The 15,851-nt window shown below is 41.0% G+C and overlaps 2 protein-coding genes across 2 annotated transcripts in view; one reads left to right on the forward strand and one right to left on the reverse strand.

Moving 5' to 3' along the window:
* Positions 1-4,247: 4,247 nt before the first annotated feature.
* On the forward strand, positions 4,248-5,180 carry ucn3l (urocortin 3, like; the record flags this gene model as incomplete). The annotated part of the gene is made up of 2 exons (XM_080421194.1): positions 4,248-4,356; positions 4,650-5,180. The coding sequence occupies exon 2, from the start codon at positions 4,653-4,655 to the stop codon at positions 5,178-5,180; it is 528 nt and encodes a 175-aa protein (XP_080277320.1). The 5' UTR covers positions 4,248-4,356; positions 4,650-4,652.
* A 6,942-nt stretch (positions 5,181-12,122) lies between these two features.
* Positions 12,123-15,851, reverse strand: part of col7a1l (collagen type VII alpha 1-like) — a 161,194-nt gene continuing 157,465 nt past the window's right edge. Inside the window, exons 106-108 of the mRNA XM_080421195.1 lie at positions 13,735-13,815; positions 12,545-12,730; positions 12,123-12,398 (exon numbers count right to left, since the gene is read on the reverse strand). Coding sequence (XP_080277321.1) covers positions 12,379-12,398; positions 12,545-12,730; positions 13,735-13,815 — 287 coding nt within the window. The 3' untranslated portion in view covers positions 12,123-12,378. The remainder of the gene's footprint in view (positions 12,399-12,544; positions 12,731-13,734; positions 13,816-15,851) is intronic.

Raw genomic sequence — 15,851 nt, forward strand, 5'->3', positions numbered from 1 at the left:
TGCTGAACCACATGCCATGTCAGCAAAATACTTTGTAGATTAGAGACTAGAGACTTAGTTTGTAGTAGACTTTTGTTGTAAAGACTTTTTCTAAAAGTAAATTCTGTTTTTTGATGTACAGCTGTTTGATACGCTGTACATCATTTGATTTCTTTAATATCTCGGGCTAGGAAGGTTGTACGGCGACAAACTAGATACCTGAGAAAAGTTCACTTTGAGCTGCATCCAACACATCCACTGGCATTTCCGTCAGCCTTACCGTTAGCCCGCTTGGGGCAGTTGAACTTTTCTTCATTTTCTTTTTTTTTTCAGTCTGGAGAGGGCACTTTTTTAGCGACGGGTAAAAGGGCAGGGGCTTAAGCCCCCTTTCATGTCTATGTGTGCACGTGCATGTGGTTCGGCCACATATGCAACTCTACATTTGCTACACCAAGGTTACTTGATATTGTGATGTAATGAAAACTATTTTATTTTATTTGTCAAAATTGTTTTAGAATAATTTTGTTTTAGAACATGACTATCCACTGTAGAACTCATGAATGCTTGTACTGTAGGCCTACTGTCAAGTCGATGATGGTCAATTAACTGCGAATTGATTGATTGATTGATGTAGTTTATTTAGAAAGACATGAGAATAGTACATGACAGTACATAACAGTACATGGAAGTACAAATTCACAATACAAGGTCTACTAAACTGGAAACCCTCATTAAGCATAACGCTTGTTTAAGATGAGAACCCCATGCACACAAATCATGATGACGAAAGCTCATTCCAGCGCCGATCGAGATCAACCAAGAAGATCAGGACCACATGAAGGACTTCGTCATCAAAAGCTGAATGCGCATTGAAACTTGATTAATTGTTAAAGAATGTTTTTTTGTGGTGCTAAAGAAAGTGACAAACTAGTATAGTCAGCTTCTCATGTGACTTTACGTCAGACAAAACTACGTTCAGCTAGTGCAGTAGAGAATGGAGTAGGCTGTGAACTGCTGAACCACATGCCATGTCAGCAAAATACTTTGTAGATTAGAGACTTTAGAGACTAGAGACTTAGTTTGTAGTAGACTTTTGTTGTAAAGACTTTTTCTAAAAGTAAATTCTGTTTTTTGATGTACAGCTGTTTGATACGCTGTGGTTGATTCAACACGTGAAAATTGGAATTAGACGTTTGACTTTTAGACCCTCGTCAATAAAGTCCAGATGTCCCATAACTTGTCTGTTTTGTCCTAGATATAGTCATCCCTATAGACATCCCCTATAAGAACGTTGTTGGCCCAAGTGTCACCGCTTTCCCATCCGGTGACAGGATGAGGTTCTAAGCATTATGACTCATTATCAGCTGTGTTCAATGTTAAACCCCAGTGGGGATTGTTGTAGACCAGGACAGTCTGTATAGCGCATTATTGTATACTGTAAGTTGTTATGTTATTTTAAAATATTTTTGTGAGGGTTAGTTGTTTGTTCTATCTCCAAAACATTGTTATTTTTAGTAAATAAGTACTTTCCACCACTGCATAGAATTCGAACTGTGGTTAAAAATAAACACTGATGCTATCTAGACCAGGGGTCTTCAACAGGGGGTCCAGGACTCCAAGGGGGTCCTCAGAGACAGAGTTACTACAGGGGGGCTGCCAAATCTTTGTGTGATAGGATTATATTATACCAGGTTGCAAAACCTGGTCTACATCTACACTGGCTAGTCCTGACTTTTGCGTCACCTTTTCCTCATTGACTGGTCCTTTACAAAATGGGGGCTCAATGTCCTCTCAGAATATGGGATCGACCCACAATACTGTGTTCGGCCCAGGCCCCCAGAGTTGCTGAGAAACATTGAAGCTGCCACCCCAGTGGCCAAAGCTGGAACGGCAGGCGGGAGGTTGCCTAGTTTGTGACGTAGGACGCAAAAAGGACACTAGTGCGCATGCTCATAACTCTATGGCTGCTCGAAACGACTCAAAAACGACCCAATATTTCTACTTCCGGCAGACTTCCGGGTAGCCTGGTAAACCCTCCCTCCGGAAATCTCATTTCTATTTGATTCCTGGAGTGAGTCTGGCGTGATCCGCCTTTCTGCAATATTGGCTGTGTATGCCAAACGGACGAGCCTATCAGCGTCGTCGCTCATTGTTCTGTGATTGACAGCTTACGTTGGCCAATCAGGTGGCGAGTTCGAGTGAGCCCAAAACACGAACGGCAGCCATCTTTTTCTTGTCCGCTATATTCTCCGCTATTTTTTTACTTCAAAAAGCTCTCTAACTTCTATTTTGAGGCACGGAATTTACTTATAAGATATCGTTTGGATAGAATTTAGTTGTTTAACTTCATATATGTGGTCAATTAATCATGACAAAGCCTATTTAAAAATAAAAATTTAGAGAACCGGTAGGGGCGGGCAGTGACACCCATGTATCCGAATAAGGCAACCCATTTTGGGCATGGCTGTCTCAAAAGTCCCGTTGCGTCACATTAAGACTGGTGAACTGCTGATTGGCTGAAGGGGAAAAATTATCATTGGCTGAAGGGGTTGTCAGTCAACGGTATTACTCCCGCCCAACTCCAGCACAGCCAATATTGCAGAAAGGCGGATCAGGCCAGACTCACTCCTGAAATCAAATGGAAATGAGATTTCCGGAGGGAGGGTTTACCAGGCTAACTTCCGGGTGCTTCAAAACGCCACTGAGCACTTTCATTGAAATGAATAGCTGTGGGCGGGGCAATCCACCCTCTAGTTATATTATACCTATATGGTTCGGCAGGGACGTGCAGAAGGATTTGGAGAGGCAGGGGCTGGAATTTCAAAGGGGCACTTTTTGGATTTTGTTTCACGGACAATTATCATACTTTTAGGCCCAAAAACCCGTTCCAGAGATAATGGCCAATACATCTTGAAAACGGCCACTTTCGCCGATTTTCGATCGCCGATTTTTGGCCATTGTCGCCCGTTTTTCTTTAATATCTCGGGCTAGGAAGGTTGTACGGCGACAAACTAGATACCTGAGAAAAGTTCACTTTGAGCTGCATCCAACACATCCACTGGCATTTCCGTCAGCCTTACCGTTAGCCCGCTTGGGGCAGTTGAACTTTTCTTCATTTTCTTTTTTTTTCCAGTCTGGAGAGGGCACTTTTTTAGCGACGGGTAAAAGGGCAGGGGGTTAAGCCCCCTTTCATGTCTATGTGTGCACGTGCATGTGGTTCGGCCACATATGCAACTCTATGGTAAGTGGCTCTGTTGCTCAATGTCCTCTCAGAATATGGGATCTAAAAACGTTGTCATGTTTAGTGAGAGAAATAAGCAACCATATGGTATCTAAAAACGTTGCCATGTTTAGTGAGAGAAACAAGCAACCTGGTATAATATGACTGGGTCATATCTTGTTTTGTAACCACCACTTGAACCATAGCGTCCCTATTCTGAGGGGAACATTACACAAAAATAGCAGATCTACAAGCTCACAACCCACGCTGCAAGGCGTTGTGAGCTAGATTGGCTATGTTTGGCAAAGAGGTTTGGTGTAGGGGGGGAAAAGAGCAGACCAAGTACAGTGTGAAAGAGTGAAAGGTCAAGCATTGAGGATTTAAAGTGGTTAAAATATCTGAAAATACTAACATGAATCCAACATATCAATAGAAAAGATAAGTCAACAAACAATGAAGTCTATGAAGCTATCTATGAAATCCATGAAAAGGTTTAATCTGCAACACGATTTTCTGGAAGAAAGGTACACGGATTTCCCTCCTTCATCTCTCTCTGCTAAGGGGTCCTTGGTCTGAAAAAACCCCTTGGTCTGAAAAAAAACCCGTCTCTAGACCCCTGCTCTTCAAGGAAAATATCTGGTGCGTAAAATCGTGCGTAAAGTGCGTCCCTTTGGCGGGGTGTTCTGTTGTCAATAGTGCATCACGCACACACACACGCACGTACGCACGCACCCACACACACCCATGCACACACACACACACACACACACACACACACACACACACACACACACACACACACACACACACACACACACACACACACACACACACACACACACACACACACAACCCTTAGAAATGTCAAGAGAATGACGTTGGTTGTGTTGCGCATCATACATGGATGTTTTAACGTGTGGCTTTCTGCTGCACCGTGCCTTCTATATCGCAATGAACCTGGCTGCACACACACACAGCCTGCAGCGACGGTAGAGGAGCCTGTAAACCATAGTGCAGATTATTACTTAATAACAGTTTAATTGTACATTTTACTGCAAGACGATCTGGGAACCCATTCAGCACAAATAATAATCTGTTTTGAGATATTAATAATCAGGATAACTTCATAGGATTGTCTTCCAGGGTACAATTGGTAAGTTATTTTTACATTTTATTTCACATTTTGTGCCTTGAAGATGTATTATTATTATTATTATTATTATCATTATTACTACTACTACTACTACTACTACGACAACTACTAGGCTAGTACACATATCTGACTGTTCACTTTATTCTACAACCAGCGAGAATTTCCGAACATGCAGCTGTCAGCTAAACTGAACTATGTATTTACTTTCATCAATACTCTCTCTGTTTATTAAGAACTGTGAGGAGGTCAAAAATGAATCATTATGCACAGTTAACACCTTCCCTCCATCTCTCTCAGGACATGTTGTCGTCCCTGAAAACCGCGCTGCTCCTCTCGGTGCTGTGCGCGCCCTCTCACACCTCCTGCCTGAGCCTCAGCAGCAGCAGCCTGTGTCTGCGGCTCTCCTCCCCTCACCAGACCCGCGCGCAGGAGCTGCTCTGCGGCAACCACATCTACAGAGCCGCGGTGCGGAGGAGCGGAGGAGCCGGAGGAGGAGGAGGAGGAGAAGACGACGCAGCAGCCGACTGGGACTCCTTGTTCAGATCCGCGGAGTTTCTCTCCTCCTCGTCCTCCGAGTCGAGAGAAAGACGGACCTCCTCATCCGGAGCTCCTGCGAACTACAGGTTCCTCAGCCAGACGAAGCTCCGGAGCAAGATGCTGCAGCAGCAGAACAGCGTGAGAGGAGACCGGAGGAGTAAGTTCACGCTGTCCCTGGACGTCCCGACCAACATCATGAACGTGCTGTTCGACATCGCCAAAGCCAAGAGTCTGCGCGCCAAAGCCGCCGACAACGCGCGTCTCCTGGCGCAGATAGGACGCAGGAAGTGACACTTATGTGGTTTATGAGTGAGGAATGGATGGATGATGAAGGTGATGATCTGTGACACTTTTTAACTTAAGTTATGATATCGGGGTCTATTAGTCAACCTTTATTAAAGCATAAATGAACATTTATGTGCTAGATACTCGACAAGCCATGATGATACGTGTGCTTTAGCGGTTTCCATCAACATCAGAATAAACGTTTTTCCCCCCTAAGTTATGTGGTAACAGCATACGGTAGGTGGGTACCAAGCAGGGTGAGTGGGCACCTTGGTGTTAAATTGGCATTTTCCCCCCCAAAATGTTGAAAACAAATAATATACAAAAAAAGTCAAGTAAAGTATTAATGATTAGAAGTTAGAACATGCTTAAACATTTGACAATTAAGGTCTAATATTTCTACAATTGCTACAAATTGCTACAAAACCTATAGGCTATTATATCCAATCATTTTGGGGCATAAACAAGAAGTTGAAGGATAACATTAAGTCTGATAATGACGTAGGCCTACCGTGCATGTCCATATCATGTATACTTTACATTACAAGACCCTTTTTCAAATATATATATATATATATTTCAACATTTTGGACAAAATATCCCATTGTACATCGAGGTGCCCAGATGTCCCTAGTGCCCACCTATCTGTATCCAAACAGAGTAGAAGCTGATTATGTCTATTTGGGAATTTGAAAGGAATTGATTTCTTCAAAGGAGCATATTCTAGCACTGCTGTCAGGCAGAAACCTTGTATCTCCATAACATTTCAACTTTATTTTCTTTTCGTAAATTAATGCACTACTTCAACATACAAGAGTGTGTAGCTCAAAAGTAGTGAAAAGAGCAGATCTACAAGCTCACAACAGGTTGTGAGTGATGTGATGGTGAGCTTGTAGATCTGCACATTTCTACAATTTTTTAATGATATGATTGATGTTTTTTGGACATACAGACAGGCTATTTGACGAGTTGATTGTGTTTGATTTGATACTAAAAGAGTGACGGCTTCATGAATGTGATTTTTTTCCTTTAACATTTTTAATCAGCATATGAGAGAAGGCTTTGGAAGGGAAATGTACAGTTAAAGGGATAGTTCACCCCCAAAATGACTTTTTTTTCCCGGTAGGCAGCGGTTCTGTCTCCTACCGGAGCTGCTGGTCATCAAATTATTGGCTTAGGAATGTGACAAAAACAAAGAAATATCCACAAATTCAAGTCTCCATGGGGTGATAAAAATATTTATTTTGGCAGAACTATCCCTCTATGTACATATACTTCTTTTTTATTTTTGTTCTCCATACGTACAGACAAACATACAAACAAACAAACAGGTACAGGACTTCACACCCAACATGACAAGAATACGAGATAAATAAATGAATGGTATATAAGTAAATGAGAACATTACAAACCCTTTTCCCTCCCACTTGGAACTTTGGCTCCCTCTCACTTCACCACATAGGCCTACTGTAGGCATATAAAGAATATCTTTTGCTTTTCCAGACATGTGTGAAATGATGAAGAAGAAATCCTGGGATCAAGTCACATGTCAAAGGATCATCCATAATAAATTCAAGGTAGCTGAATACTGTATGGGACACCTCCTCAGACTATTTTTGTACTTGAAACAAATGATTATTTTTTCTGCAAATAAAGCAAATGTAACTATATTATATTATAGTCTACATGTTTGTCTACAGTATATACCTATACAGTAGCCTATAGCCTTTTTTTCTTTTCAAGAGTATATATGATTGATTTGCTGTGTGTGTGTGTGTGTGTGTGTGTGTGTGTGTGTGTGTGTGTGTGTGTGTGTGTGTGTGTGTGTGTGTGTGTGTGTGTGTGTGTGTGTGTGTCACATTTCTATTAATATTATTTTTTGTAAATAGCCGATGGACGTTATGGGGTTGAAGTGGTTAATCTGATTTTGATGCTATATCAAATTACTGTGCTGATGGCAGAGGTGGGGACTTGGACTCGAGACTCGACTTGGACTCGAGTCCCGATTTTGATGACTTTAGACTTGCTTGGTCAAATCAAAAATAGACTTGGACTTGACTTGGACTTGAATGCCAAAGACTTGAGACTTGATTTGAATGCCAAAGACTTGAGACTTGACTTGACTTTAACACCTGACCAAAGACGTGACTTGAATTGACTTGAGCTCTCTTGACTTGAGAATTCAAGTCTTTTCACTACATTACAGCAAGCCGAAATATTAAAATGTTTAAAAAGTGTCAAATTAACTATTACTGTTTTTAGTCAGGAATCCTGGCCGTCAGTGACACCTGTCATAATGTAGCGCCTGTGCTACACGTGTTGCCGTCGCTGCTGGAAGCCAGGTGGAATAAAATGTCGACTCCAGCAGCTATATCGTTCGTTTTTAAAGATTACGAGGTGGAAGACAAGACAAGAAAAGCAGTATGCAAATCATCATGTAAAGCATTATGTAAATCACAGATGGAATTGCAGCTACTACCCCCAAATTAATGTGAGGAACACAACGTGTCGCATCACGATCGACACGTTGTGAGCTTGTAGATCGGCTGTTTTCAAATAGCCCATATATATCGGGTAAAAATTGATAGATTGATTTGTATGCTATATTAACAGATTCAGCTAGTGGGGACCCCCCTGGAACCCCGTCAAGAACCCCTGGGACTCCTCGAGCCCCACTTTGAGAACCACTGGCCTATTATGAATTTACCAACAATTAAGCCATATTTTTAAAAACATTGTAAAAAGAAAATAATAATAATAGCTGATTTGCAAGCTCACAACAACGCATGAGCTTGTAATTTTTTTTTGTAATGTACTAATAATTTAGCCTATGTTTGGGAAACAGTGAGTCCAAACATGTACATTACATTACATTACAGTCATTTAGCAGACGCTTTTATCCAAAGCGACTTACAATAAGTGTATTTATTCAACATAGGTAGGCAAGAAAACTACTAATCACCAGAAGTCTTAAGTGCATTCTTTTCTAAAAACAAGCAACTAAGAGTATACTATACCTAGTGCTAAGGTACTCCTGAAATCAAATGGAAATGAGATTTCCGGAGGGAGGGTTTACCAGGCTACAGATATTTAACCACTTAATGACAAATCAATAATTACTAAACTTGACATTTGGTTTTCTACTTGGTCTGCTCTTTTACACCAAATCACTACGCCAAAAATAGCCGATCTACAAGCTCACAACGCGGTCGCAGTGTGATGTGTTGTGATCTTGTAGATCATCAATTTCCGGCGAATGTTATACCCCCAAAATAGGGATGCTATAGGTTCAAGTGCATGCGTTCATGTAAAATCAAAAGGAGTACTTTATTGTTTTAAATACATTTCAATAAGTGCTAGATGCTGTAACAATTCATAAGCTTAGTTCACCTACTCAACACTCTACGAAACATTCATGGCTCCTGAAGTGGTGATAAAGTGAAGTTCATAATAATGAATTAAAGTCTTGATTTGCATAACAAGATACATAATAATAAATACAATCTTCCAATGCTAAAAATAAAAGCAGACACAGACTGTGTGGATGTACTTCTAGCTTGTGGGTGGAAATAAATGTGTTTGGCTTAATCATTAATTCATAAACAAAGTGAGCAGTGGGCTCATTGAGTCAACAAGGGGGCCCAAAGAGGGCTCAATAAAGTCAAGAACCCACTATGAAAATATGCTACACATAAATAACCACCATAAATAAACTATATTTATAAAACTGCCTATAAAAAGTTATTTCTCGTGTTTTATTATCATTTTTATCGTTGATTACTCATCTTTACAACGAGGTACAGCTTGTAAGGATCGAGCATTCGTGGAATGAGTAACACAGCTAAATGTGTGGGTAGCGCCCCCCAAAAATCCCTCAATATGCTTCTGTTGGTAATCGCTCTTGTTTTGAGCGACCTGCCAGCACACACCTGCTGAGATTATGCATTATTTGATGTCAGCCCTGGTACCATTTGCAAGCAGGTGGTGACATGCAGTGGTGTAAAGTGACATTTATTCAAGTACTGTACTTAAGCACAATTTTGAGTTATTTTTTACTTAACTGGAGTATTTCAAATTTTCAGTACTTCTACCTCAATTCCGCTACATGAGCCAAATATTATACTTTTACTCCAATGCAATTATTTGAAAACTTTAGTAATAGTTACTTTGTAGATTTTTTATTATTACAAAACGTACACTAACCACTAACCCTATTTCGTCCATTTGACAATAGCCGATCTACAAGCTCACAATGCGATGGTTTTGGACATTGTTAATATCCGACAGTGGTGAGATATTTAGTGCCTCTGAACTGCTTCCTGTCCCCATTTTAATTTGCGGGGATGTCTTGAACCCATACGCATCCCGAGACTATGCTTAATGCGTCACTGACATCCTGTTTAATTTGTCACTTGTGTAGGACATGTCATAGAACTGAAATGCCAATTAAAACACACCAGTCCTTTCTGATCTGTATAGTAGTGGGTTGTGCAGAATAATTAGGGTGAAGAAACCAGGCAGGCTTTTGATCAGTGTAAAAAAAAGAAAGAAAAATACGTCATGGTGACGGCGTAGGATTGAAGGAAGGATTTGTTTGACTGAGATGCGTAACAATCAGTTTAAAAAGAAGCAACCAACGTTCTGTTATTATTAGCTCGAAGGAAGGCATTGGACTTAAAACATCTAGTAGATTGAGTAGATTGTGAGTGGTATATTGCCTTCTTGCCAAAACGAATAATTCTCATATGCAGGGGCGTCATTTGGAGTCCCATGCAGGGAATGGCATTTTGCCACCCCTAGCATTCACATACAACCTCAAATTTGGTTCTTTTATGCATATTTTCTTCACTTCTGTTCCGTTCCGTACCCCAGCCTAGATCGGGAGTAAGTGTTGGACATGATTATCCTCTAGTGTGAGAGGTTCAAAGATCCAATCTTAGGGAAATTTCACTTTCAGACTTGTTGGGGGTCATTTTAACATCCACTCTGGCTTTTGTGAGCACCCCAGACAGTTCCTTGATTCAGTATTTAGATATTTTTATCAGCCACACCCCATTCCTATACAAACCCGGAAACCCCATTGTAACTGAAAGAAAAGAGAAAAAAAACTAAATTTTAACCATGTTAGATTGATTGAAAACACCTGTCCTTGGTTTTGGTGACTGATATTGTCTCTGTAATGCATGAGGAGGCCAAAACCAATGAAAAAAGCAATTTAAAATTCGCGGCCCCCTCTCGTATTAGAAGGCCAATATCAGTCAACAGAACCAAGGATGGGTATTGTTTGACGTTACAGTGGGTTTGTAGGAAGGGGGCGTGTCTGATAAAATTAATGTCAAATATCTAAATACTGAATCAAGCAACTTAAAAACTGTCTGAGGTGTTCACAAAAGCCTGAGTAGACATTAAAATTAACCCAAACATGTGTTAAAGTGACATGTGTGATTTGCTCACAGACGACCGCCGCCGTCCTGACAATTTTCAAATAGGTTTAAGTGGTTTAAGGGTCCACCTTTTACACTGTTAAATCAACATGATGATTTTTAGAGACACTGACGTTTTTTCCTTCCCGATACGGATACCCTTATAACTTGCGTATCGGTCAATACCTACTGATCCGCTACCATTTAAAAATAGTAGAACAGTGGCCCCCAAAGGGGAGGTCCTCTGGGTTCATTGAGGGGCTTCCAAATGGACCCCGTCCCCTACAGATCTGTACAAATGGACCCTTACAGGTTATGTACAAATGGACCCTTACAGATCTGTACAAATGGACCCTTACAGGTCATGTACAAATGGACCCTTACAGATCTGTACAAATGGACCCTTACAGGTCTGTACAAATGGACCCTTACAGGTCTGTACAAATGGACCCTTACAGGTATGTACAAATTGACCCTTACAGATCTGTACAAATGGACCCTTACAGGTCTGTACAAATGGACCCTTACAGGTCTGTAAAAATGGACCCTTACAGGTATGTACAAATTGACCCTTACAGGTCTGTACAAATGGACCCTTACAGGTATGTACAAATGGACCCTTACAGATCGATTTGTACACTCTCAGAGTTAAGGGGGTCCTTACAAACCAGGACAAAGCAAGGAAAGGCAAGAAGCGCACCACCTACGTAGATGCACTGAGGCATGACAGCTTAACTAACACTGTAGAGCTCAAGACCCTGATGCTAGATAGGAGAGTATGGAGGTCAGCGATTCAGGAGTCCTGAGTTGGTGTTAGCTAGCCCATTGGTTCTCAAAGTGGGGTCCGGGGACCCCACTTTGTAGCTTTACTTTCAGAAAACTCCCTCCACGCGTCCCACCCACACACACCAACGCACGCCCATGTCGGAATCCCCTGCTACCCTGACGTTTGTCTGCTGGTGAGTCCTCTGACACAGCCACCTGGCTCCCTGCCTGGACAATACCAGCCCCTGCTGGTGAGTCCTCTGACACGGCCACCTGGCTCCCTGCCTGGACAATACCACCCCCTCCAGGCTGGACATATGTACCTTCACAGTGTCACTGTTGTGTGGGAGAGATGCAGGGAGACAAGCCAGGCGGCAAGGGAGAGCTCTTGAAATTGAGGCTCACACGGAAAGAACGAAATTCCCTGCAGTTCCCATTAGTGGCCCAGCAGATGTCGCTATTTCCCCCCTTGCTGGTTGCCAGAAGCATTTACACTCCATTCAAATGAACAAGGTTTTGGCCGGACTTTAAACTCGGTTCGGAAAGAAGCCAAAAGCCTGCCTGGTTAACCATCCCGGCCTAAAGACAAAAACTGAAACATTTCAGATGACTGAAATATGCCAAAACGTATGGATTTTTTTTCAAAAGATTATGACTAAAACTAAATAAAACTTTGCTGTCAGAATCAACATAATTGACAGATGCCGATTGGCTCTTCCACTTGGAGGGATAAAGTAAACACAAGCACATCACAAAAGTATAAAGACTTGTTTAATAAAAAACAAAATTATTATCAGTATGTTCAATATTCAAAATGTGTAAACAGACAAATATAAGGCTAATTTACCTACAAAACAAAGTTGAATATATTTGTGACATTTATATGGAATCTTCAAGAATTCTTTATTCTACATACAAAACATGATTGCTGCGCTACTCTCTCAAATATATACACAAACAAAAACAAACATTTTACACCCTCATGTACAAATATGTTTCTTGTTGGTCAGCTGGTTTCACCTCCGGGGTCCAGGACCTGTAGAAATCAAATGTTTCAATGAGGAACATTCATACACTGTCATCCTATTGATTATTTTGTCCGCAGCCAAATACAGTATCATTTTGGGGGTCCTTGACATGAAAAGGTTTGAGAACCTCTGGGTTTATATGGCCACTATATACCTGTCGTGGGATTTCCACACAACTTCTGACACTCCTGTCTAGTGGGGAAGCGGTTCCCGTTCCCTCCACAGCCTCCGAACACAAACGGCCTGCAGTCCTCCGAGCGAGGATGGAAGTACCACAGCAACACGTACTCTGAACAGCTGCCCTCAGACATGGGCTCAAAACAGCGGTCAATGGAGGAGTCTGAGGAGAGGAGAGGACAGGGACAAGAGAGGAGAGGAGAGGGAGAGGAGAGGAGAGAACAACTTAAAGGCATAGTTCACCCAGTTTTTCTATGGATTAGTCACCCCATGGAGACTTGAATTCATGGATTTTTTTTTTTGTCGCATTCCTAAGCCAATAATTTGATGACCAGCGGACCGGTAGGCAGCGGTTCCGGTAGGAGACACAAAGGAGACTCTTTTTGGGGTGAACTATCCCTTTAACAATGAGGAGAGACATGTGTGATTCAAGATTGCTTTATTTGTCATTTGTTTTCCATCTGCAAGCAGCTTTAGAAAAAAAGAAGAAAATCTGGTTTCTCCTAGTAAATGATAGCAACAATTCATACAAGAATAAATAAATAGTGCAGAAAAATACTCATTATCAATCAAAAATAAATAAAGCCTAAAAACTAGAAGAATTCATGTAAAAAAAAAACAAGCAGAACCAGATGAAAACAGTATACAAACTTAATTAAACTCATCTATAGAGTTCATCTCATCTAATGCATGCCTCCCAAGTTCATATACTCTTTCGGATTCACCCTGAAATAAGGCAGATCTAAAAACTGCCACATTGGAGAGGGAGAGAGACGCCTAGATCCTCATTAATCTCTGATCTCTACACTTTTCCAACACAGCATGCGCACCCTCACACACGCGCACCCACACACACACACACACACACACACACACACACACACACACACACACACACACACACACACACACACACACACACACACACACACACACACACACACACACACACTTTGATCCCTGGATTAAAGTGTGGTCTTATCGCTTTCTCTCTCTCCCACGTTGCGCCCTCACATGTCAACAGTCTCATTACACTGATAAATGGTACGAAAGTAAGGGAGAAAGTGAAAGAAAGAAACAAGACAAACTAGGATGAGTAATAAAATAAAAGACGACACATTAAAATAAATAAATAATATTGAAAGAGGGCGAGTTTGTCTGACTCACCAGGAAGAGACTTTATCACTCCAACTGTCTCTCTCCTCTGACGCTGGGTCAACTCCACAAGCACCTCCCCAGCAGAACCTACTGGTCAGAAAGCAAACCGACTGGTCATGTTACTGGGACGCAGTGATGTAAAGTAGCTAAGTACATTTACTCAAGTACTGTACTTGAGTACACTTTTGAGATTTGTTTTTACTTTACTGGAGTATTTCCAGTTTCCAGTACTTTTACTTCTACTCCACTACATCTCAGAGGCAAATATTTATACTTTTGCTCCACTACAATTATTTGAAAACTTTAGTTACTAGTTACTTTGTAGATTTTTATTATTATTACAAAACATACCCACTTCAGCCCTATATACATTTCGGCCATTTGAAAATAGCCGATCTACAAGCTCACAATACGTCGCGATGGGACGCATTGTGAGCTTGTAGATCTGCTATTTTCAAAGGATTTTTATACGCTTTATGAATTTAAAAAGTTGTGAAATGGGACATTTTGCATACTTTCTACTTTCTACTTTTGGTACATTTTGATGACAATACTTTTGTACTTTTACTCAAGTAATTATTCTATTCCGAATTTCAATTTGTAACAGATTATTTCTACATTGCAGTATTGATACTTTTACTTAAGTAAAGAATGTGAGTACTTTTTCCACCACTGCTGGGAGGGATCACATTTCTACTGGTCAGAGAGCAGACCCACTGGTTATGTTCTGGGAGGGATCACATGTCCTGCTCTGCACTGAATCAAAACAAATACTGAAGGCTGAGGGCTCCTAAAGACTATAATGTTTGCCCAATTCAGTACGCTGGGCAAGACCTAGAATTTGGCAGAAGTACCGCCCAAGGAAATGACGTTGACGCTTTAGAAATCTGTTTACATTCTCTGTGAATGAAACAAGTGTTGTGATTGGTCGAAAAAGATTGTTTCCGGGGGAAATACGTTTCGCAGATGAGTAAGGCTGGGAACGAGGCTAATTCAATGGTTCCCAAACTTTTCAGGCCACTACCCCCCAAAATAATCATATTTGAACTGGTCTGGGGACCCCCCACCCTGACAAGCACTTGGAATTGTAGGAGTTGAGGCATTACATTTACTTTGGCTCGGTTCCACAGATAAGTATTGTGAAAATAGCCAAACTCACAACGCCTCAATGCGAGGCGTTGCCTCTTTCTTAGGTATAATATTTGACAATTTGGCTAATGTTGAATTTTTAATTATAGTAGGCCTATAATTTGTTGTTACTTTTGACGTAGTAGGACTAATGGTGTTATTATTCGTTTTCTTCTTCTTCTTCTTATTATTATTATTTTTGAGGGATTACAAAGGTCTTAAAGGTCTTTATACTGTATTTTGGTTTGTTTACTGTTAAGTGAGAAAACAATGTTACACATTACGGGTCCTGACAACTGCCCACACGGCCCTGTATGTAGTCCACACTCCGTGCAGCGCTCCTTTCTTTTTATATTATATTATGTACTGTTATGTCCTGCAACATCTAAGCTAAGAATGATCTCCATTCTAATGATTTGGGTTTGTAAATAAATAAACATGGGAACATTTGACTAGTGGCAATGTCAGGGAAATGCTTTGATTTATTTAGCTGACTCACAGATTCTCTCACAGACTGTGTAGGGATTACAGTAAATTGGGATGCATGGAGGAGCCTGAGGGCTACGCAGACCATGGAGCTAGCCTAGCCTGAGGGCTACGAACGGTGTTGCCATGTCCGCTTATTACATGCGACGTTGGGCTTGTTTTTCTGTTAAGTCGCTTGTAAATATTGGTAGTTCACGCAGGTTGTGTTTTTTTGGGCTTGTTTCTAAAGTGTAGTTGCTTATTTGGGGCTTGCCTCCTAAATGCTGTTTAAACCAGTGGTTCTCAAACATTTTCATGTCAAGGAAACCCCAAATTGTTCTCAAACATTTTCATGTCAAGAAACCCCCAAATTAATATGTAAGTGTCCCCAGCTGAAAACATTTTGTGCCCCTGTACCAGATTTGTGTATATTGTAATATTTAAACAATTTCACATTTCTTTCAAGATTCTTTATGAAAATAGCTCACAACGCGTCGCCTCACGATTGGCTATTTTCAAATATTCACATATAT

The sequence above is a fragment of the Gymnoscopelus braueri genome, assembly GCF_963280865.1.
Source record: "Gymnoscopelus braueri genome assembly, chromosome: 23".
NCBI classification, from domain to species: domain Eukaryota; kingdom Metazoa; phylum Chordata; class Actinopteri; order Myctophiformes; family Myctophidae; genus Gymnoscopelus; species Gymnoscopelus braueri.